We start from the raw sequence: 22672 nt of genomic DNA on the forward strand, positions 1-22672 counted from the left end.
CTCGGTGTCTAAGCCTTCCGAATGTGCATTTACAAGTCGGATGTACGCTCAAATGTTAAATCCGTAACCTTGTTCGCGCCCTTTGACGCGAGGTGTTTCGATAATCAAAGCCAAAGTTGTGCCAACAAAGCTCGGTACATTCGCCAAACATTAATGCAAAACCCCAGGTTTCCCCATGTCAACAAACCCAGGTCCACCATTGCACCGGACCAAAGGCCACGCAACTCGGGATCGCTGTAGATCGACAATGATCGGTCAACCGTTGCCGTCGTGGCGTCGGGGGGAGGGAGCAAGGGCTGAACTGCAAAGAATCCTCGCCGAGCGCTGAATAGCAACATGTACATATGCAAGAGACTACACGGCGCCGCGCTCATCACCCCCGCTGCCACAAATCCCGGTCGCCATTTCCCGAGCGCTCATCTACACCGTCCACGGCCGAACTTGTGAACGTCGTCTATCTCGCTCCGTGCTCGCTCCGTTATCTGTGCTCGTGTTGGTAGATGCACAATGACAGAGGACCAGCAGCCGACAAACGCAGGTCCGAGTCACAACCCGCACCCGCACCCGCACCCACAACCACAACCACAACCACAACCACAACCACAACCACACCCACACCCTCACCATCCCCAACCGCATGCCCTGCTAGCAGTAGGCCCAAGTCAGCCATCGCAGGTGGGGCCGTCCACCACAGTCTCACCCTCGATCCGCTCGTATCGGTCCAAGAAGATCAGGTAGGTTCCTCCGTCCCCTGACTCTGATGCTGACGCAAAGACCTTGCGATAACTGTCGTTCGCGTCGGCAAAGATGTGACATCCCCAGGGCCGGCGAGGCGTGCCGCCTTTGTGTCGTCACCAAGAAGCAGTGCACGTTTTTGCGTGAACGACGCAAGGCACCAAGTGACCTGAAGAAGCTCGCGGAGCGCGAGGCCGAGCTCACCGCCCAGATGGGCAAGGAACGGCCGCCGTTCATTCAGAACAACAGCACCGAGAGCGCAGCGACCAACGCGAGTACTGGCTCATCTCCTGAACCCGCCAACTCGGCGTGCCTGGCACATCTGACTGCCTATATCCTCAGCACGCGTGGCGCGCCGCTGCTCGTTGCCGAACCCGTGGCCCTAGATACGGAGGGTGACGCCGACGAGGAGCTCTATCTCGTCGGCACGGCGAGTGAACGTGACTCTCTAATCCTCAACAACATGACCGAGAGTATCGGCCCGAGTCTGGTACAGACCCGCCAGATCCCTGGCGTCCGCTTACGCACCGTCGCGCCTGGCGTCCACTTTGTGTTTTACAAGAGCATGCCGTATACACAGGACGAGGGCGCGTGGGCCGCCCTCCGAGACATGGTCACACCTGCACTCATCCCGACTGTTCTCCAGGCCTTTTTCTCCGTCGAGGCCCAGGCGCACCCCGTTCTCCGGCAGGAGGAACAGCTCTCCTCCCCGATCCTGCGGTGCATGATCCTCACCGCGGGGCTCATGTACATTCCCCAGTTTCGGCGGCTACGCAAGGAGGCGTACATGCTGACCATGGGTGCATTGCGCGCGCAGTCACCCAAGGCCCGGCTGTGGACTCTTCAGGTCTACGTCCTTGACCTGGATGGACGCGATGCCCTCGAGCCCAGCGGTAACTTTGTTACCCTCGGTCTGGCCATCTCCACCGCACTCCTCCTCGGCCTGCACCAGGACAGTGGTGCATGGAGCATCCCAGCGTGGGAAAAAGAACTGCGCACGCGCCTGTGGTGGAGCCTGCTCAACTACGACCGCTTCAGTAGCCTCACGTTCGGGCGACCAAGGCACATTGTCACTCCCAACGTCGTGCCCCTCCCGCCTCGAAGCGCCAGCGACACACTGAGTTACGACGCCTTCGTGAGCGCATGTGAGCTCGGCCAGATCCTCGACGACCTCGACTCGCCACACGTTTCGCTCGCCTCGTTGGCGGCTACGAGCATGCGCCTCGACGCATGGAAGAACGCGGCCGACACGCGCGGCCTCTTTGCCGTCGAGCCGGCTCCACCTGGCGTACGCTCCACTCAGCTCCTGTACCTCGGCAGCTGTATCATGGTCGTACGTGCAATCTTTGATGCGCTCGATGCGGGCGAGCTCGATGCCCTTGACGCTGCCCGCCACTCGTGCCTCATGGCATGCGAGGGCGTCGTCGACTTTGTCGCGGCCCTCACCCCAGGCGACCTGTACGGCTACTGGACAGCACGTGAGCATCCAACTAAAGACCAAGCTGACCCCAGACTCGCCGTTCATGCTCAGCCTGACGCTGACTAAGCTTGTGCGCATAATCGTGAACGCAGGCGAGGCGAGTGTGCGCGAGACTGCGCTCCACGCTCTGCGCCGCTTCACATCGGTCCTTACCGACCACCAAAACTCGGGATGGGACGTAGCGCAGCTCGCCGTCGCGCGCGGCAACTACTTTATTCCGCTGCTTACCCGGCGCCATCCCGAATTCGCGAGCGTCCTCGATTCGGTGCAGAGTGGTATGCCCGAAGCAGCGGACCCAGCACTCGCAGACTTTCTCAACACCCTTGTGGACCCGAGCGGGATGCACGAGCTGTGAGTAGCCTTTGCCAGGCAAACATCATAAGTGTCAGATTCCATCGCTCACACCAGCAGCCTCGGGGGCCTGTTCTCGGTTCCGACGTTGTAGTCCGTCTCTGTAGCATCACCGTTATAATGTGGGTCGTCGTGCATGTACAGTATAGTAGCTCGTGGGGTGAGCCGTTGGTCTACAGCCCATCGCGGACCGCAGCACTTGCGTCGGCAACATTCTTCCCCGGCTCGCGCTTCTTGACCGTCTTCATAAACTTGACGCCGGGTACGTTGACGATCGGCACGTGCTCGCATGTGCACCGCTCCTCGACGGGGACGTCGGCGAGGACCTTGGGTCAGTCGGGGTCTGCGCACGTAAGGGTTGGCGCTGTGTCTACGCGTCTTCAACTGTTGCGCATGTCGACTGCATGTACCGTTGCCTTTGGACGTGGTGTCTCCTCTTCCAGCCACCAGACTCACTGATTCGATGTGGTGTCCACATCCCCACCAGGTCGGCTTGCCGTCGTTGGGACAGGTCATACGGTGGCACATGATTGCAAACTGGAGCAGCAAAAGGAAGATGAGTGGCGAACGCATTGAGGATTTGTCACTGCATAATATTGGGTAGACAGTGTTCAAGTATCCGCACCCAGATCCAAGATGGCAAACAGGGGCGGGCCGAGAGTCGGTAGTGTGACATCAGGCACGGCTCCCGGCGTTTGGTGCTGTAATAGGTGACGCTTGCTAAGTAGCATTTGTCGTATTTGTCGTACGGCGGGTACGGGCTGTACGGGATGGTGCTAGAGCGCATGGATTCCATTTCGGGAGACCAGACATGGAACAGGAACCTCAATCGACAGAGGTTGAATGGCAAACACTTCTGCAGGCCACTGATCGCTTTGGATTTCTACCAAGCGGATGTTCAACCCCGATATCCGCCGATCTGCCAACCTCGCCATATCTTTGGTTGCCAGATCGCAAAAAGCTTGCCAACATCGCAACGTTCTCGGCTACCTCGTTAACGAACTGTAGATACAGCTACCGACTTTGGTTTGGAACGGCCGAGGCCTGTCAAGGTTCGCACCTCCTCCAGCCCTGCAGGCCCTGCACCAAACAAAAGAGAAGAGCGTGATACTCCAGATCACTTGCTTGCTTCCTCCTAGCCGACTCGAACGACTGACCTCGACATTACTAGTGTCGCGCTCTACCAACTGAGCTAAGGAGGAGATGTTCATTGGGAAAATGAGGAGGTATAGGATCCGAGGTGCCGATGAGACGGGCACGGGCCTCCCCTGGCCTGCGACGAGTACCTCATAACGGAGGGAGCCGTGAGTCCAAGGAGAGCAAGTGTGGCGGTGACGTGAGCGGTGTGTCACTGCTGTGTGCTGATAGTGTCGCTGGATGTGGCGCTCGAGGTCAGATCTCCATCTCCACGTCCGCTCGTCTCCACCGGTTGTGCACAAAGCTCACCTATGCTACTCAGTTGTTCACGTACACCCACATATATCATGTGCAGAGTCCCGTCCATCCGGCGCCGCTCGGACATGTGAATGGAAAGGCAGTGCAAGGGACGTCCAATCTGTCATTCTTCGGTGTGGTCCTTTGGGCCTTTCAAGCTCTACGTTAGTCCCACCTCGCCAGCTACCTCACTTGCTCAACTAGCTTAATTTAGCACTTGGCCGTGACGACTGGTCATTGGAGCTTTAGGACCCAGATCTGCTCGTTGTGACCCCCGAAATCATGTTTGTCTCACTTGCTGACACTACCACTCCCGAGTCCAAAGGCGCTGTATTCCGCCATGTTGCCATGTTGTGTTCTCGTCATAACCCACGCGCCTATGCCAAGTCAAGCCAAGTCAAGCAAGTGGGACGCAACTCGAGGCAGAGAGGCCACCCCGAAACTGGAGGGCGGAGGGCGGAGGGCGGAGGGCGGAGCAGGTATCTCAGTTTCGTGGGTCAGGGACATCAGGGTAGTCCCTGGAGTCGTTTCTTGATTGACGACGTGAAACTGATAGCAGTGGAAGCTTGTCCTCATACACATGTACCTACCAGTGTCTATTACACAAGTCGATTCAAGCCTGTATTCATGATTTGGTCAGTGTTTGCTTCGTGGTGTTACTGACGTTAAGCGTGAGTCTGACGAGCATGACGAAGACAGCTTTGTAGGTAACGGTATCTGTGAGGGGAAGCGTCCCAATGAACGCGTTATTGCCTTCTTTGGTGGACAGGGTGTACATGGGGTAGTGGACGCGTTCCCTGGGCCCCTGTCTTCTGGCATCAATTGATACCGTCATTCCCCCTCCCATCGCGTCTTTGTTAGAGTGAACTAGCATTTCAGGTGCAACAGGTGCAACGTCGTCCCGAGTCCCGTACTCCCCCTCCCCCCGTTGCCCCCAGCTGCTCTCCCTTCCGACCTTCCTATCCTTCCTCCTTCCTCATCTATCACTCTCGCCCCATCACAACACTCACTCACTCACAACTCTCCTTTCAATCACAGAGAAACGGCTGGCCGTTAACACTCGCTTCCTCCTCACGACGTCGACACGCCGACATCCCTCCCTCCCCCTCTTCCCCTCTTCCGAGAGCCTCGACCCCGCCCGCCCGGCCTTGATCTCTTCACGACCTCTTTTCTTTGCCCTTCGGTTCGATTTCTCTTCATCCGCATCCACCATGGCCCACGGACCTCGCGGCCGCTCCAGCGCCCACCGTCGCCAGGTCGGCATGAACCCCGACATCCTCAGCCAGATCCAGGCGTCGCTGTCGGCCGAGGTCAATGTGAGCTGGTTTGCGGAGGTGTTGCCAGAATGTTACCGGCGGTCCGGATGTGTATTGGTTGGACAACTGTGGACGTGTGTGCCGTGGCCGCGCTGCGTAGCCTGGAGGCCAGGGTGTTGCCGACAGCGCATGAGAGGCTCTGCGGTGGCGGCTCTGCAGTTTCGGGGTGCTCAAACGGCAACGCGCACGAGCCGCCTGTTGTGTTATGTCGTCGGGGGATCGTGGGACTGGAATCTGCGCTCGCGAAATGAAGCTGCGACTGCACGCCAGTTGGGAAGATTGAGCGTGCAGTTGAGTCGATGATAATAGCGGCGTTGACAGGGCCACCGAGGAAGGAGGGACCAGAAGCCGAACCGTCCAGCCCATTTCTTTTGTTCAATCCTTCCCACATGCGCACACTTAGACCCGCCTCCGCAGAGGAACATGGCGGGGAAATGACCTGCACTGATGCGGAGGTGCGGATATTGTATGCCTCCAGCGTGTGGGTACGCAATGGATAACCCGGACCGCCTCCATTCTGAGCACATGTTTTCGCGTTCAACGCACATGTGAACACGCACTGACATCAGCCTAAACCTCCCCCGGTCGCAACCCCGGACAAGCCCAAGGATACGCCGAAGCCTCCAGCTCCGACCCCTCCCGCTGCACAGACCACCAAGCCGGCGCCAGCGCCGGCCGCATCGACTACCCCGAAGGCAGCGGCCCCGCCCCCGCCCTCGTCGGCTCCCCCGGCTCCTACCACCTCTCAGCCAGCTCCACAGGCCACAGGCAAGGTCGGAGCCCCCCTGCCGGCTCCACCGCCCTCTTCCTCGTCTGCTCGTGCAAGCTCATCCTCGGCGGTAAAGTCGTCGTTACCCCCGCCATCGACTCGCTCCTCGTCATCTGCCGTGCAGGGCATTAGGACAGTCACACCAAAGGTGTCAGCCGCCCCTACGGCTCCCCCTGCCACTGCATCGTCCTCGTCGGGCCTCTCTGGTGGAAGCATTGCGGGCATCGCCATCGGTCTCATTGCAGGCATCATCGTCATTGGTGGCGTTGCTGGTTGGCTCTACCGCAAGTACAAGGAACGCAACTACGACAACAACGCGAGCGCGTGGACCAAGATGAACGACGACAATGGTGTCACGCCGTACCGCAATGATCCCAAGACAAATGCCTCGGACGAGGAATTCTACAGCGGTCTGCCACCGGCTGGTTCTATGCAAAGTCAAGCTTTCCAGCCGCCTCCCCAGCACGGTTACTATGCCGACAACGGCATGCGGCCCGACTCGATGGCGGCTATGGAGAACAACATGGCTGGCTACGGCTCTGGCGTCCGCAGTGGGCCGTACCCTGACCCCGCTCCCGTTGCTGTGGCGTACGACGCCAACGGGCGCCCGTACACCCCGACGCAGCAGAACGGACAGTGGGGTTATGATCATCACCAGCAGGAGCAGTATGCGCCCAACCCCTTTGACGACGCCAACCGCATGTCTCCTCTGGGGTCGCTGCACTCGCCCAACTCGCCTCACCACCAGCAGAACTTCGGCGGACCGCGCCAGCTGGTTGGCCCTGGCCAAACCTTCGCTGGTGTTGCGCCCGTTCCTGCTCTTGCTCCGGCTCCCGTCCCGCTCGGCCGTCCTCAGCCTCCCCAGTCCTACGACGACATTGCTGCTGCCGAGATGTACGCCGACGACCGTTACGCCGACGACCACATGGCTGCTCCCCCTCATCTTGGCCACTTCGGTCAGCAGCAGCCTGGCAACTTCCCGCCTGAGTCGTTCGCTACGGCTGAGGCCCGCCACTCTGGTTCTGGCATGCCCCAGGACCTGCGTGCCATCTCGCCGGTCACGTCCATGCCCGCGTCGATCATCCACCCGCCTCAGCCTCTCCCGACCATGCAGCCCATGAGTCCGCTCATCAGTCCTGTTGCGCTCAGCAATGACGACGACTCGAACCACATGTACGATGAGGTTGCGCGTGCCGCCGGTGTTCCCAGCCCCTCGGCAACTGCTCCTCTCTCTCCGGGTTCGCCGCAGCAGCAGCAGCAGGCCTTCCTCCCGCCGGTCGTGTCCTACCAGCATGGCGTCCCTCTGTCGCCCCTTGTCGAGGTGCCGACGCCTGCGTCGTCGACCATGCCGCTCATGCCTGACGGTCTCGCTTCCGCCGAGACTTCGTTTGCCCAACGCGTCGCAGTCCCTACGGCCTCGCCTTCGATCGTGACAGCCGTTCCTGTTATCGTTCCTGCAGCCGCGCCAGTGCCCCGTCCTCTCCCAGCGATCCCGCAGCAGCAGACTGTCCCTTCTCCGACGCCCGCTTCCGCGCCTGGGGCCCCCATCAGCGCTCCCAACCAGGCCCATGCTCGGACAGACAGCCTGGACGACGCTTATGGTGGCATTTAATGTTTGTACGAGTCTAGTACGCGTGTCGCGCCGGCGCGTACGTGTTTATTGCTTTGATGAACCCTTGCCGATATGTCGACGTGTTGTGCAAGAGTGTGGCCGTGGCAAGTGTGGCCAGTGAGGACGAGTATTCGAGCTTGTGAGTGCGGATGACGTGGTTGTTGTTTGTTTTGATGATGAGCATTGAGCCATCGGATGAGAAGGAGCAGGGTAAAAGACGCGACCCAGGGTTGTAAAATACGCGTTGGTGGAGCGCGACGCGAAGAGAAGCATGTTGGACATTCAACTCGCCACTGGGCCTTGGAAGACCGAACACAAATCTGTCTTGGAACACAATTTGCATGAAACTAGACTGCGTTGATAACGATGTTGAGCTAGACATCGAAGGTTCTTTCGACTTTGTGACAAGGTAGTAGTGGTGCATGTGAAAATTGCCCAAAGCGGGCAAATGGAGGTTCGGAAAGCAATTGAAGCAAATGTGGTAATAGCGGGATCAAATCAAGGCAAGTACGCGCCTCTCCTTGGATCCTTTGGAGGCGCGTAGGGTAGGGAAGGGGTGTGGAGGGAGGACATGGCAATGAGGGGGCTGAACACGACTGACGACCAGACAACCCCGCGTCCCGCCCCAATCGCCCTCATCCCCTCCCTCTCATTCTCATACCCACTCATTACACCTAACCACATCCACACCCACGAATACTCAGAACAGTACTCGATATATTAAGCGCGTCTACGCACTTTTCCCAACACTCCCCCACGCATCTTGACCTCCCGCGCTTCCGAACGCGCACCACCACGGGCGATACTGCCTCTCAATCACGATGGAGGCAAAGCCCAAGTAAGTATCATATAAAATGCTTTGGTCTGTCGCGCGACGCGCCAAATAGCGCCGACGGGCGCGGTGGATGCGTTGACGCAGTGGATGAGTGGATGGGGATGGGCACGCGCAGGCGCGAGGGTGGAGGGCGGCGGACATGGCGCACATGGCGTAAGCGCGTTGGTGGATATGAGCCGGGCCGTGCGTGAGACCCGGTGGAGGCGTGTTCCCTCCTTGCCACCTTGCACTAGTGGCCGCGTCGCGCTTCATTGCGTGGGGGCGAAGGGGAAGTGGAGTTGACGAGGCGCACATTAGTCGCTCTCAAGTCGTGGCGTTACTGTTTACACTGTTCATCATGTCGCGACGGATCTACATGTTTCGTCCCGCTCACACCAGCTTCCAAGGCCAACTGGGACAACAGCACGGGCAAGGCCAACCGGGCCATCCGAACCCATCGATGTCCAACTCTGGACCCACAGGCGCCTCGCCAGCCCCAGGCCTCCTCCCCGCCCTTTCCCCCGAGATGTCCAACCACCCGTACCCGCAAATGCAGCAGATCCGAGCCCCGCCTGGTGGGATGCACGGCGGCCCTCCCCCACCCCAGCAGCAGCAACAACAACCTGGCAGGCGCGGGTCGCGCACGCACACGCCGCAAAGCTCGCAGCATAATGTGTTTCAGGCAGTCATGGGCCCACGACCCGGCGAGGTGCCCCAGGGCGAGATTGGTGGACCTGGTAACGTCAAAGTGTACGCGTCGGCGTACTCGCAGATCCCGGTCTACGAGGCCATGATCCGCAACATTAGCGTCATGCGGCGCATGGCGGACAGTTGGGTCAACGCGACGCAGATCCTCAAGGTCGCGGGCATCTCTAAGAGTGTGCGCACCAAGATGCTCGAGAAGCAAGTGCAGTCGCAGCAGCACGAGAAGGTACAGGGTGGATGTGAGTTGCCAACAGCATGTTGAGCTAACAACAGACGGCAAATACCAGGGGACATGGATCCCGCTCGACCGCGGGCGCGCGCTCGCTGAGCAGGTCGGCGTGTTACAGTATCTAGCGCCAATCTTCGACTTTGTGCCGTCGCCGAGTGGCCCGCCGGCGCTGCCGATGCGTGGCAACACCCCCAACAAAGCGGCCGCCGGCAGGCACCCTGGCATGATGCCGCCCGGTTCGACCAGCTCGGGCGGCCGCATGATGTCGCCTTTCCAGCACACTGGCAACGTCCCCCTTCCTCCTCAGTTTGCTCAGCAACACATGGGACCAGGGGGACCTGAGTTGATGGGCCCTGGCGGTCCGCAGATGCTCTACCCGCCTCCGCAAGGCCAGCACATGCAGCAAGGCCCGATGTTCTTCCACCCAGGCCAACAGCCGCCGCCACACCCCGGCATGCAGCCCCTCCACCACCAGCATCCCGGCCACCCAGGACCACCGCATCCCCACCACCCAATGCACCAGATGGGCTTTGATCAGGGTCCTCCGCAGCCGCAGCAGCAGCAGATGCGTCTCGAGGGTCCCATCGAGATGCAGCAGCGGCAACAGCCACCGCAACAGCAACAACAACAGCAGCAACAACAGCAACAGGGGCCGCTTCCGCCGCAGTTGCAGACACCAGCGATCATCAACGGACACGGCGGGCCAGGTCCAATGCAGGGCCTGCCACCACCCCCATCAACTGACGTGTACGTCGACCAGTTCGGCCAGCCGCAACCGATTAGTGGCGCTCCGCGACCAGCTGTTGGCGGTGAGCAAGGGGAAAACGGAGAACCACCTGTCAAGCGCCAACGAACCGGTGACGCTGCTCCTTCGACAGGGAAGGAGGAGGCTACGTCAAACGACGACGACGATGACGACGACGAGATGCGTGACAAGCCACCTCTGCCTCCCAACTTGCGCCTTAGCACAAAGCCGTTCAAGCCACGCCTCAGCGCCGAGTCGCACCGACGCAGACAGCAGTTGCTGTCGCTGTTCTCGAGCGGCAAGGTCGACGTGCGGCAGGTCTTCGAGATGGCGCCAGACGCCACGCTGGACTGGGACATTGACATGGTGATCGACGAACAGGGCCACACGGCGCTGCATTGGGCGTGCGCGCTGGGACACATGAACATTATTAAGCAGCTGGTCGAGCTTGGCGCCGATATCCACCGCGGTAACTATGCAGGCGAGACCCCGCTTATCCGGTCGGTGCTCACGACGAACCACGCCGACGCAGGCACTTTCGGCGAGCTTCTTTCGGAGCACCTCGGCGCAAGCGTGCGTACTCTCGACCACGCATACTGCTCCGTCATCCACCACATTGCCTTTTCATCCGGCCTCAAAGGCCGCCAGGCCCCAGCGAGGGGATACATGGCCGAGGTGTTGGGGTACGTCGCGCGCGAGCAGAGCAAGGACAAGGAGAAGCGGCTCAACGGCGGGTCGCCTGCCGAGGGTATCAGCCTTAAGCTCCTCGTGGATCTTCAGGACCTGCGCGGGGACACGGCGCTCAACGTTGCTGCGCGAATGGGGTCCAAGCCGCTTGTGAATCTACTGCTCGACGCTGGTGCGGACAAGATCAAGACGAACAAGTTGGGCCTCAGACCCGTCGACTTTGGCGTTGAGGTCGACGCACTCACGGTTGCGACAAAGGAGGCGGTCGTAGGACAACTCAAGAGCGAGGTCAAGCGGCCGGAGAAACGGAGCCAGGACGTTCTGAAGAGTGAGTACTGGGACCTCTACCGAGCTGACCGCAGACATTGCTGGCATCTTCGAGGCCATGAACAACACTTTCGGCAACGAGATGGAGCAGCACGTGGTTGCGCTTTCTGAGGTGGAGAAGAACGTGCGCGTCGCGACTCGCTCCCTCGCCGAGAAACGGCAGCAGGTCGACGCGGCGCGGGAAAAGCTCGCGACGTTGGAGCAGCAGGCTGAACGCGCGGCCAACGCGAAACGCGCCCTCGACGCACCGGACGCCGACTGGACGGGACGCACGGTGCTCAAGGGCGAGACGGCGCCGCCGCCAGCGTTCGGGATTGGGCTGCCGCTCCTCCCCGGCGCGGGCCCCAGAGCTGACGAGGAGGAGAAGATCGAGGACCTCCCGCTCCCGGCCAAGGACAAGGAGGGTGCGCTCGTCGCGCTCCGTCGCATCGCTGCGTGGGAGGAACGGGCAGCCAAGCTCCTCGAAGAACGAGCGGCCGAGTTGGAGGGCGATGGTGCGGACCGCGCGATCAAGTACCGAAAGGTCATTGCTTTGTGTGCGAAGGTCTCGGTGGACCAGGTTGATGATGTGAGTTGGCTTGGACACCAGTGTTGCGACACACGGGGCGGAGTGAGTCCGCAGGGATGTCGACAGATCCGCGGGAATGGCGCAACGCGGCACCGCCGCGACGCGCGTCGAGTCTCGGCCTGCCACGACTATGACGCATCTCCTAGCAGTCCCTAACCTTACCTGTACTAACTTTAGATGCTCGACGGCTTGACCACTGCAGTGGAGTCGGATGGACGGGCTATCGACCTCTCCCGCATTTCGGGACTGGTTACAAGACTACGGCGTGCCCCTGTTTCGTAGGCGGCGGGCTCGTCGTGGCGTCATAGAGGGCCATGGTTGGCCAATCACGACCGCTCTGAACGGAAAGGGGGCGGGCTGCTGCGGAGCTGGAGGTGTGATCGGACAGGGTTGTCACGATTGTCGTATGTGCTTGTATGACGTATGGACTCTGACGTGCGGAATCACTGCGGGCGGAGTTGGGAATGTACAAGTGGTGTCCGCGCGACCCCACTGCTCACCATGACGGAACGGGACCTGTCGGTGGGCATGGCCATGACGTGCTGTGTGGAGCCGGGAGAGCAGCCAAGCCATGGAGCTCGAATCATTCACCTCTCCGCGCTCTCACTGTCGGCCGAGTCAGGAGAGTAGGCACGGCATGGACAGGTAGATGAGCTGAAGCATGTGGGAAATGGAAAGGGTATGACGTTGAGCCTGTTGTGACCGTGACGTCATCCACCTTTCAACAATGCCACGTTGGCGAGTGGCAGCACGTTGAAGGCAGAAGCAAGCCAGCGCTACCAACCTCTGGGACATATAAGCAGAGCGGCACGCTCTCAACTCTCCATTCTCTACGCCTCAAAGCTCTCTCTACTCTCTCTCTCGCCACTACACCCCTCGCTCTACTCAACACTCCAACAATGTCTGACATCGGCCGCCAGGGACTCGGGGACAAGGTGAGTCGAGTGTGGCACCTATCTTATTCCTCAAATCATCAACTCACACCAGCTCTCCTCGGCTACGAAGCCCGACTCGCAGAAGTCTATGCTCGAGCAGGCCGGCGACTTTGTCAAGGGCAAGGCCGACGCTGTTGCCTCGGCCGTCCAGCCCCAGCAGGAGAAGTCGACCACGCAGAAGGTTGGCGATGCCCTCTCGTCCGACAACACGAACCGCAACGTTGCCTAGGCGCGATCTCCAACAGCGAAGCAGATATTTAGTTTTGGACAGGTTGATGCAGAAGTAGTTTAACAAGTACATATCCTTGGTCGCCACTGACGCCTGTAATTTAGGACAGCTAGAGGTGGCCACTATTGAGAGCACTTGCCTAGATACTTAACAGTAAGTCGGGAAGTCGGACTGGGACAAGTTGCTCTAACATGAGAGAAGAGTCTCGTTCTCAAGATATGCCATTGCATCCGCGAGGTACGTTGTCAATAATCACCTAAGTCACAACCCGCGAAGCAGTAACGTAAGCCTCCCACTCGCTCACCCCAAACCGCTCATAAAACCCCCGCATACTAACCCAATCAATGAACACGCCGTCCGCCCCACGGCGACCAAGCTTAACCATAGCGGCAGCCGTCAACCCAACTCCAGCCCCAGTTCCCCGTGCGGCAGAACTGACACCAACACATGCGATGGCGCCGCACGCCGTTCCTGATATTAGCCCAATTTGTATGGGGACATACCGAGGGTATCGGGCCACGCGAGGCGTTCATGTGCCGGACTACCTGGCATAGCGGCGATCGTCGCTCCAATGACCCGGCCCTCGCGTAATGCGAGATAGATGTCTGCTTCTCGGCCGGCGTCGAAGAAAATAGGGAACAGGTCTGGCCAGCCACAAAAGGCCCCGAACTCGGCATACTCCATCTCCATCACCTCTTGCCTATCCCCCGCCGTGGCTGGACGGAAAGATACGCCCCTCTCCTCTGCCAGAGCGATGAAGCGTCCAAGTTCCACTGTCGGCGGGAGAGCCCCGTACAGGTCTATCGCGCGTTCGCCGAGGTTCCAGCCTCTCTTTTGGAAAAAGCCGGCCTCATGTTGGAGGCTCTCCGGGACGCCGGGGAAGATACGTGGAAACGCCGAACCGAGCTGGATCGCCCCCTCTTTCGCTGGTGGCGAAGAGAGAGTAAAGCTCCCCCGTACTGCGGTTTCCAAATACTCGATGGCGGTGGAATGGATCGTCGAACCAATCCCCTGCTTCTGGTGGTTGGGATGAACGAGTAGGACCGCGAGGCCGCCGCGGAGGTGTTGAGATTTCGGGTCGGGCGCGCATCCCGAGCGGATGGTGTAGGTTAGCGCCCAGCCTACTACCTCTTCCGAGAGGGAGGCGACGAAGACGCGCGCCGTGGGATAGTTCAGTAGGGCGTGGAGTTTGGAGTGCGGGAGGACGTAGGGGGGATTCGTCCCGAGCGTGGCCTGCCAGATTGCGTGCAGTGCCTCTGTGGGTGCTCCGGGAGTGTACGACGTTATGTCTACCATGTTAGATGTCAGTTGAGTAGTGAAGAGATGCAGAACAGAGCAGAGATGAGGTGGAAGTGTCAACATCGGGCCGATCGCCGAAATCACACCGAGTTCCGGAGGACCACCGGCAAACTCGGTTCGAGCCGACACCTACTTGACAACTGACTTTAGTCCACAGTTCAACTACCGCTCTCCAGGCACCACTCAGAATCACGACACCCTGCCAGGGAGCTTGACATCAACGACTCCTTAACTCAGTTGGTAGAGTGTCAGATTCCAATGAGGAATACAGCTTCTCGTCGAGAGCATCCTGGAGGTCGTCCGTTCAAGTCGGGCAGGGGTCGTGAGCGCGTTCAGCGCCTGCTTTTTGCGCATTGCTGTGCATTGCTGCGTGTTGGAAGGTGAGGGAGGTGACAATGAAGCTGACTGATGAAGGAGTGGGCCGTTGGAGGGAGTGGAAAAGGCGGTGGATGCAGATTTGTTGGTCCCGGTCCGATATTGAGCTCTGCGCGGGCGGTACGTGTATGGTTGAGCAGAGTGTAGATTCAGTGGTGTTTGGGTGAGTTTGATGGGTTTGCATTTATGGTTGGTGCGAGGCAAGGTAGTGTTGCGCTGTGGCAACTCCAACTGTTCCGCAGTAGGCTTCTGGCAACCAGGTCTGAATCCTCAGGCGGTGTTCTGAACGATCGCCCAATTCGTTGCCACTCGGGCAGCCGCCATCCTTCTCACCACAAACACGCGCAGATGCTATGCTATACATGTTTACTTCTAGGCTAGCCGCTGTCGCTCGCTACGCCGTCCAACTCCTCAACCGCCCGACGTTGACCCAGGCGCCCTTGCCATCGCTTCGTCTCCGCCACTCCCCTTCGTCCTTGCACTCGGCCGCCTCGCGCCACCGCTCCAGATCCTCCCACTCGACATCGAGCGCTCTTACCGCGTTGGAGAGGTACGTAAGGTCGCTCGTGAGTTGTGCCGCTCCGGGCGCAGTGAGTGTGCGGATGGCGGGAAGGGTCGTGCGTGTAAGGCTGGATAGCAGAGAAAGGGCGAGCGAAGACACCCAGGTCGAGAGGACCGCCTCGGGCGTGAGTGTCGGCTTTGTAGCCGCCGCGAGTGAGGTGACGGCAGTGGTTGGTCCGGGTGAGGCCTGTCCACTTCCCACTGCGCTTGATGGACGCTCCTCCTCCTTCGGAGCAAGGAGCTCCCGCAGGGAGTCGACGTCAACGAAGGGGAGGGTCTCAATGGAGAATGCCAGGGCGTCGTCCGCGGCGTATACTTCAAACACGCGCAGGAGGTTGAGCAGGCCCTCCGACACCCGGAGGATGGTGTCAGTCGGCGAGAGAGAGAAAGACGGGATGGCGAGCTCGCCGCGCCGCGCGGGCTTCTCAGGCTGCGACCATACGCTAAGAGCGGGATACGCGTCGAGGTGGCTTTGGAGAGGCCGCAGGATGATGCTCTGGAGGAACACCTGGGCGGAGCTGGTAAATGACGAGAGCGCCTCGTGTGCGGCGGGGAGGGGGTAGGCGTCGCCGCTGAGACCAGAGATGAGCGAGTGCAGCTCGACGCTATTAAGCGTGCTCTGTTGGATAAGGGTGATCGCGCCGAGCGTCGTGTCTGTTCGCTGGAACATAAGACCGTCGGCGGGCGTCACTGCCAATGTCGGGCCGATGCCAGCTAGCGCGGTATACAGCCTGCGCTCGAACGACTCGAGACGGTCGCGCACGTCCTGGCACGCCTCGAGGACATGCATCCCCAGTTGGAACGCGCCCCAGTCCTGCGGGGAATAGTCGAGCCCCTCGAGGTCGAGAGTGTCATGTCCGGCCCCACGGCGTGCAGCGGCGCGCGCCGATTCAATGATACCCTTATTGTCGCCCAGGAAAGCCGCAACGGTACCGGCTAACGCATCAAGGAGCCCGAGAGCGCCGTACCCGTGCGTGAACGCGACGCAGCGTCCTACAGCGTCCTCGGCCAGGGCGAAGAGCGTCGTCGCGCGGCTCGTAAGGGTGCGCGCTGGATTCTCCTCACTGATCTCGCCGTTGAGGGGCGGGTCATTCGCAAGCAGATAACCGAGGTACTTCTTCTCCATGGATGGATAGGACACCTGGAGGTCAAGGAAGGGCTCGTAGAGGCTGCTCTCCCATCCCGTTGGCGAAGAGACCTCCGGCGCAAACGAGAAAGTGCGGGAGAACCGATGCGAGACACTCATATGACGCGGGTGTGGCGAGGCGAAGGACGGACTAGATAAGCTGGGTTCGCGCCGCGAGCGCGCGGCTGGGGATGCAGGGCCTGCTGGGGAGAGGCTGCCACTGACATGCGAGACGCGGCGGTCGAGACCCGACAGCTTGTCCATAACACCTTGAACGGAGTGCCCGAACTCCTCGGTCGCCTTGAAGGTGCGGATGAGTTCAGGCAGCGCCTGCGCGCCGTGGTACTCGGCGATTGCGGAGAGGCGAGAATCCATCGACGGCGAAAGGTCGTCGAGTGCAGCCTGGAAGAACGAGCCGAGCACGTTGGCGGTCGACTCCGCGGGGAAGATGGCTGCAATCTGCGCCTTCTCAGCATTCAATGTGGTCAGGACAGTAGCGTAGAAACGTGGTAGGAAAGTGGCGAACAGCACACCGTCCTCCTCTGAGGAGGGGTCGTCGGCGTCGGAGAGCACGGCCTCGGCCCATGCCTTGGAGATCGGCGCACGCCGTGCGGCAAAGTAGTAGTTCTGGAACTCGCTGCCGCGGTCCATCATGCGGAACACGTCGTGGAAGCTTGCACACTCGCGTGTGTCAACGCGAGCGATAGCGTCCTTGAGAGCAGCACTGAGGGCGGTCTCGAGCTCGTTCTGCAGCGACACAAGCAGGGAAGACTTGCTCTCGTACTCGCCCTCGGCGGACTGGAAGACGCGCAGGCTCTTTGCGGCCTCGGCGAGCCGCTCGCCAGCCTTGGTCCAGCTTTTCTCGGCGACGAGACTCGTGATCTCGCCCTCGAGCGTGCTCCAGCTCTCGGCCTCGGCGAGGATATCGCGCGCGCTCTCCATGCGCGTCTTCAGCTTGTCGAGGTGGCCCAGTCGTTCCAGGGCGCGGTGGGTTCGAGCCTCGTCGCCCTCCACCTCCGCCGGCGCTGCCTGCCGCGCTACTCTGTCCTGCACAAGGTGCAGGGAGGACTGGAGGGATACGGCGCTCTCGCGCATGAACTGCAGGTCGTACGTCAGGCGCGGGACGTTGCGGCTGATGTCGTGGATGCTCTGCTCAAGCGCGCTGGACGTGTCCTGCGAAAGGAGGGAGAGGCGGGTCAGCAACTCGGTTAGCTGCCGGTCTATGGGGCCGAGGTCAGGCGCCATCTGGCCCGACGGCAGAGCTGGGGCCAGGTGCGGCGCGAGGATGGTGTTTAGGAACGCCGGGACATCGTCGTCGTAACAGTCGAGAGCGGAGGCGAGGGCGCCGAGCGAGGTAAGAGGATCGGGTGTCTCGGACAGCAGTGGTGGGTCGGTGAGGTCGACGACAGCTGGCTCGCCAGCTGCTGCGCTCGCCATGCTCCAGGATCTAATGTGAGATTGTCGAACGGCGCGTCGACATTGACCAGCGTGGAGGGGTGTGTGTGGAGGTCGATGCGGTACCAAATCCACGTGGCCGTGAGAGCTACTCGCTTGCGAACCAAATAACCAGTCGCGCTTGCTTTCTCACTCCCCACCTTCCCCGACCCGAGTCATGTCGACGTACAGCGAGGTGAGTGGCGACGGCTCACGCGCATTTTTATAACGTGACGCACTTTAGCGTGGGCCCGGCGTAGCATCTGCCAACTTGATCAGTTTCATCTCCCAGCTGACACCAGCGCTACGACGACGCGCTTTCCAAAGCCCCTTGGGTGGCCAAGACTTCCAACGGCCGCACCCTTCTCTTCGTAAGCTCTCATGACTCTGATCTCAGCTAACGCAGAAAAACGCTCCTTACCCCGAACGCAAAGGGTATCTGTTCGCGGCAACAGATCTCGAGACCGTCTATTTCGAGGCGCTGCTCGGCGCGTCGGTAGCAACGCGTCTCGCCCAGGTCTCGGAGAGGGAAGGAAAAGAGACTGATGCTGGAATGGAGCAAGCTGAGGCCGCGTTGAGGTCGCTGGCCGACGCGTTTGAAGGGGGTTGGGGGAACGCAAGCGTGGAAGCCGAAACGGACGATTATTTCGTGAGTTGGAGCGTTCCTTCCCGCCCACACAAGGGCGATGCGGCTAACGAAAAGCTAGACGAGGCTAACTGCAGGACGCCGTCTACTTCCTCCGCTCTGGAGATTTCGCGTGGCAGTTCAATATGACCGAGATGCGGGGGAGGCAGCCGCTCACTTTCATCGCCAAGCACCTTCTCTCGCCCTTCAGCGTGCTCATGGCCCAGGACCGCGGTGTAGAGGTACGTCAGCTTGACCGGCGCACTGGTTCTGACAGCAGCCAGCCGACCCCGAGCGCCCAGTGGACGCTGTCGCGGCTGTGCTCTCCGACAGCGGAGTTGCCCGTGCGTTACGACGCGTGACAGGTGCGCCGCCGCCGGCCTCGGGCAAGGCTACAGCCGCCGTCCCAGCATCACATAGACTCACACCGGTGCCGAAGAGGGAGCGCACCATCCCGCCAGCTACGCCGTCCGCGGCGACGCCGGCAATCACCCCGTCGCCTGAGCGGACGCCTTTAGCCCGCCCACCTACCCCGCCCAGAGCATCTGCCTCCCAGGCTTTACCACCCATGATTCCGCCCTCCTCCCCGACTCCGGCAGCCAAACGCACACGTGCTTACGACTATGCCGCAGGTATCCTTCCCTCTTCCGGACCTGTCTCGCGTGGGGCTAGCACCGAACCGGGACGGTCGCGCAGCACGTCCCCGCTGAAGCGCGTCCTAGTTGCTGAGAGCACCGGCCTGCCTCCCAGTGTGCCGCCCATCCCGCCGTCTGACCCGCCGTCATCGGCCTCCGACCTGCCCTCGAGCACGCAGGATCCGCTGATCCCGACCCAGAAGAAGAAGAAGAGGAAGGACAAGAAGGCCGAGGAGGCAGAAGAGGAGGCTGAAGCGGATAAGCGACGTGCCGAAATGAAGCGGCGGATGGCCGCAGGTGGAGGTGGGCGGCTGGGACGCCGGCGGTAGCACCAAGATGTTGAGGTTGTATCTTGTAGGCATGGGATTGGATAGCATAAGCTTCGCCTGGGAAGGACATTCATTCATCGCATGAATGACTTGGCTGGATTGCTCTCAGGACCAAGGCCCATCTCCGGTTCATGCAGATGGCGTGCTTCTCTGAGTCTTAAGCGGGGGGCCTTGCGGTACAACAACCCTATCCATCAGCCCATTGTCCTTTGGTGACAGAAGTAGGCTGGGTTTCAAAGCTTGGCGGCGGCCCGCCAGTTGCTTCGCGATGGATCGATGTGGAATCTTGGGCATGGGACCATCGTTCATTGGGCTACCGAGGCACCGAGGCGCATCGATAGCTACTCACCCACGTTCGTCCGTTGTCCTATGACACGATTGTCAGTTGCAGACGTACTTCCGCTGGCTCACAGAGGCTTCGGCGCACAGACCAGCCCACCCAGCCCTTGGCCCCGGTTGGGGCGTATCCTGTCCCCCTCAGTAATCTCCAATCTGGACACTCTTGCATCGCTGTTCTGTCTTATCGAGCAGCAGAGACGATGCTGTGGCGAACGAGGATGTGCAGACAGCAGAATGTCGAGCTTGACTTGAATGTAAGATAGCTGGCACTGATTACCACATTCCACCGTGAGAAAGTTGGGTGGGACCTCCACCTTCAGCGGCAAACAATCATCATCGTCATCTCTTCCAACATCCTCAATTGCTATGACGACTCTCCAGCCGGCCCTGCAGCCTAGCAGCGTCAAGGCGCTGTCTCCGCCACCTGTTCTTGTGCCGCCGATCAACTTTGCGCTTGTAGCGCCAGGAGTGTACCGCTCTGGGCACCCAAACCGGCGCAATTTTAGCTTTCTCGCAAGGCTGGGGCTCAAGGCCGTGGTGTGAGTGGTCGAGTCTCTGGCGTGCTCTGCCGACGTTCACTCGGAGGTGCTTATGGTATCCATCCGGGACACGCTTGGCGTTCGGCAGCCGGCGTGCCTTCCCTCTAGCTCGCTTCGCTAACTCCCAGGTACGTCGAGAATGCGGACGAGTACCGCCGCGACGGTGCCGACTTTGTTCAACAACACGGCCTAGCACTGTACCGCTTCGACTTGAGCGATGAAGAGGTAACTATCGCTGCGCGCTTGACCTGACTCGCAGGCTTTGTTCTCGCCATCCGGTCGCAAGAAGCTGTTCGAGGCACTGAGTGTCCTGCTCGACACGCGCAACCACCCGTTGCTCGTCCACGACGACACGGGCAAAGCGGCGGTGACGCTCGTGTGCGCACTGATGCGCTGTTTCCAGCGATGGGCGCTGGCGGCTGTGTACGCGGAGGGTGACATGTTTGCTGGGGCTGGCGGGAGTGAGGGTGGCGGTGTGGGAAATGCAGGGCGCGAAGTACGTTTCAACCATCGGGCTGTCCCTGACATCAGTTCATCGCCATGTTTGATCCTGCAAGAGTCGAGCTTGACCCCGCGCACACCCCGTCTTGGATCGTGGTGGGGTGACGATCTCTCTTTGTTTCGCGCGGGGGTTATCCCCACTCGGGGCGGAGTTACGAGCCGAGCGAAGGAGGCGAGGTGAGGGCGACACGTCGGTTTCGCCACCGTTGCCCGTCGGCTCCGCCCTGTGCACCACGCACGGACCACGGTACATGGCGTGGAGTGTCACATCGCGCGTCCGAGCGGTTGGCTGGCCGCAAGTTTTACATTGTTCACATGTTAACTGGCACATCCAACCCTGGGGCCTAGTCACGCTCGGTCCTCTGCAACGCCTCTCCCCTCCCCTCGGCTCACCCTGTCGAGGCCACGAGCAATTGCGAGCAAAACGTCTTGCGAGCCTGCGACAAAGCATCGGGGAATCTCGTTGGCTCGGTGACTCTCGTGACTCGTCTCAGGCTGCGAAACTGCCAGCCACCTCGCTCTTAATCGCAGCTCAAACATTGCGGTTGCACCCGTTAACCCTCATACTCTCATCGCTCCGTTTAAACCGGCTCTCGTGTGAGGAAGCCAAGTCTCTCACCTCATCTCCCACCATGGAGCGCCTCACACTCCTCCCCATGCCCATGCCCATGTCCGTTCCCACAATTCACTACCCCGACTCGCCGAGGTCGCCAGCGCGGTCATCACGTATGCTCCACTTCTCCAACAAGCGATCACTACCACTTCCCCAGCACCACGCCCATCGCAAGACGAGCGCCTTCAGCCGTCGCCAACACAACATCAGCGGGACACGACGTCAGCACAATGTCAGTGGGACGCGCCGCTGCAACAATGTCAGTGGGACGTACCCCCGCCACCGCAACGTTTCCAGTCCACCACCACCATTGATCCACACCCACGTTCAGCACCCTCGGGGACGACACTCGTCGCTCATCAAGCCGTTCCTCGTCCGCGCACCGCGCACTCCTCCCTCATCCCCACTCGTCGCCAACACTCCCATGCTCCCGCCACCACCACGCCCATGGACGCCGCTCTCCATTGCCGACGACGCCGTATCGTTCCTCTCTGCTCGCCCCTGCTCGCCAGCGTTTACCAATGCGAACCCCAAATCGCAGCGGAGGACACTACGACACGCCGTCCGCTCGCTCCTTTCCAACATTATCCGGCGACAGCGCGAGGACATTGAGGAAGAGGACGATGGTGAGCCCCCATTGCGCGGGCTCACGAGTGGCGCGCCGCTGCGTCCGCACCGCTCCCCTGGTGCGGAGAGTTTCCACGCGACCTCGGGACGTGTTGCGCTCGAGCCAACGCGCTCCTCGTCTCCGCCAGTACGCATGAGCGGAATGGCTGTCGAGGACCACGACAACGACAGCCCGATCCCGCCGTATCTGATTCTGCGCCCGCGCACGCGCCGCCTACACGATCGGCTTGAGAGCCGGTTCTCAGACTCGAGTGAGGATTCGGAGAGCGACAACGTGTCGATCTTCAGCCTGAGCAAGCACGCAAAGCAGATCCACCCTCTCATGCGCGGCCGCAAGTGGAGCTCGGCGCCGAGCCTCAATCGCGGGCCGCTGCGCGCACTTAGTGTATCCCAGGGACGGCGAGGCAAATCGCTCGATCTGTAACTGTGACCTTAGGACTTGTACGATGTAGCGTGTGTACAATCGATGGGAGTTGTCAGAGCGAAGCACTGGTGCGTCCAGCATGATCGCCACGGCGGATCGAGTGATATCTGCAACCGCATCGAAGCTTCGGGTAGCTGCGGCAGGCGCGAAACCACTGGTCGTCGTCTTCGCCTCCCGTTACTACGACAGACCACCTGATTGCATTATCATTGCGGCACGACAAAGCGCCCGATAAGAAGACAGGCGCGAGATCAACGGGATCGGATCAGCCCGGGAATTCGCGGATCGGGGATTCTGGGTTAATGCTTT

At 60.5% G+C, this 22672-nt stretch overlaps 10 protein-coding genes across 10 annotated transcripts; 7 read left to right on the forward strand and 3 right to left on the reverse strand.

Annotated features, from left to right (window-relative positions):
- Positions 1 to 507: 507 nt before the first annotated feature.
- Positions 508 to 2660, forward strand: CcaverHIS019_0109760 (uncharacterized protein; the record flags this gene model as incomplete). Its single annotated transcript, XM_060604293.1, has 5 exons — positions 508 to 538; positions 653 to 734; positions 775 to 2213; positions 2248 to 2566; positions 2624 to 2660. 5 exons carry the CDS (start codon positions 508 to 510, stop codon positions 2658 to 2660), a joined length of 1908 nt encoding a protein of 635 aa, XP_060453524.1.
- A 79-nt stretch (positions 2661 to 2739) lies between these two features.
- CcaverHIS019_0109770 (uncharacterized protein) lies at positions 2740 to 3094 on the reverse strand (the record flags this gene model as incomplete). Its single annotated transcript, XM_060604294.1, has 2 exons — positions 2740 to 2892; positions 3023 to 3094. The coding sequence occupies 2 exons, from the start codon at positions 3092 to 3094 to the stop codon at positions 2740 to 2742; spliced, it is 225 nt and encodes a 74-aa protein (XP_060453525.1).
- A 2117-nt stretch (positions 3095 to 5211) lies between these two features.
- Positions 5212 to 7697, forward strand: CcaverHIS019_0109780 (uncharacterized protein; the record flags this gene model as incomplete). The annotated part of the gene is made up of 2 exons (XM_060604295.1): positions 5212 to 5316; positions 5886 to 7697. The coding sequence occupies 2 exons, from the start codon at positions 5212 to 5214 to the stop codon at positions 7695 to 7697; spliced, it is 1917 nt and encodes a 638-aa protein (XP_060453526.1).
- Positions 7698 to 8518: 821 nt separating this feature from the next.
- Positions 8519 to 12054, forward strand: SWI6 (uncharacterized protein; the record flags this gene model as incomplete). The annotated part of the gene is made up of 5 exons (XM_060604296.1): positions 8519 to 8535; positions 8911 to 9455; positions 9490 to 11205; positions 11240 to 11772; positions 11950 to 12054. 5 exons carry the CDS (start codon positions 8519 to 8521, stop codon positions 12052 to 12054), a joined length of 2916 nt encoding a protein of 971 aa, XP_060453527.1.
- A 617-nt stretch (positions 12055 to 12671) lies between these two features.
- Positions 12672 to 12936, forward strand: CcaverHIS019_0109800 (uncharacterized protein; the record flags this gene model as incomplete). Its single annotated transcript, XM_060604298.1, has 2 exons — positions 12672 to 12707; positions 12760 to 12936. 2 exons carry the CDS (start codon positions 12672 to 12674, stop codon positions 12934 to 12936), a joined length of 213 nt encoding a protein of 70 aa, XP_060453528.1.
- A 477-nt stretch (positions 12937 to 13413) lies between these two features.
- CcaverHIS019_0109810 (uncharacterized protein) lies at positions 13414 to 14232 on the reverse strand (the record flags this gene model as incomplete). The annotated part of the gene is made up of 1 exon (XM_060604299.1): positions 13414 to 14232. The coding sequence occupies one exon, from the start codon at positions 14230 to 14232 to the stop codon at positions 13414 to 13416; it is 819 nt and encodes a 272-aa protein (XP_060453529.1).
- A 772-nt stretch (positions 14233 to 15004) lies between these two features.
- CcaverHIS019_0109820 (uncharacterized protein) lies at positions 15005 to 17734 on the reverse strand (the record flags this gene model as incomplete). The annotated part of the gene is made up of 1 exon (XM_060604300.1): positions 15005 to 17734. The coding sequence occupies one exon, from the start codon at positions 17732 to 17734 to the stop codon at positions 15005 to 15007; it is 2730 nt and encodes a 909-aa protein (XP_060453530.1).
- A 175-nt stretch (positions 17735 to 17909) lies between these two features.
- Positions 17910 to 19320, forward strand: CcaverHIS019_0109830 (uncharacterized protein; the record flags this gene model as incomplete). The annotated part of the gene is made up of 5 exons (XM_060604301.1): positions 17910 to 17927; positions 18034 to 18102; positions 18138 to 18380; positions 18455 to 18598; positions 18637 to 19320. 5 exons carry the CDS (start codon positions 17910 to 17912, stop codon positions 19318 to 19320), a joined length of 1158 nt encoding a protein of 385 aa, XP_060453531.1.
- A 705-nt stretch (positions 19321 to 20025) lies between these two features.
- Positions 20026 to 20804, forward strand: CcaverHIS019_0109840 (uncharacterized protein; the record flags this gene model as incomplete). Its single annotated transcript, XM_060604302.1, has 4 exons — positions 20026 to 20198; positions 20327 to 20423; positions 20458 to 20694; positions 20730 to 20804. 4 exons carry the CDS (start codon positions 20026 to 20028, stop codon positions 20802 to 20804), a joined length of 582 nt encoding a protein of 193 aa, XP_060453532.1.
- A 527-nt stretch (positions 20805 to 21331) lies between these two features.
- Positions 21332 to 22363, forward strand: CcaverHIS019_0109850 (uncharacterized protein; the record flags this gene model as incomplete). Its single annotated transcript, XM_060604303.1, has 1 exon — positions 21332 to 22363. The coding sequence occupies one exon, from the start codon at positions 21332 to 21334 to the stop codon at positions 22361 to 22363; it is 1032 nt and encodes a 343-aa protein (XP_060453533.1).
- Between the last annotated feature and the right edge of the window lie 309 nt (positions 22364 to 22672).

This window comes from Cutaneotrichosporon cavernicola (assembly GCF_030864355.1).
Source record: "Cutaneotrichosporon cavernicola HIS019 DNA, chromosome: 1".
Lineage (NCBI taxonomy): Eukaryota > Fungi > Basidiomycota > Tremellomycetes > Trichosporonales > Trichosporonaceae > Cutaneotrichosporon > Cutaneotrichosporon cavernicola.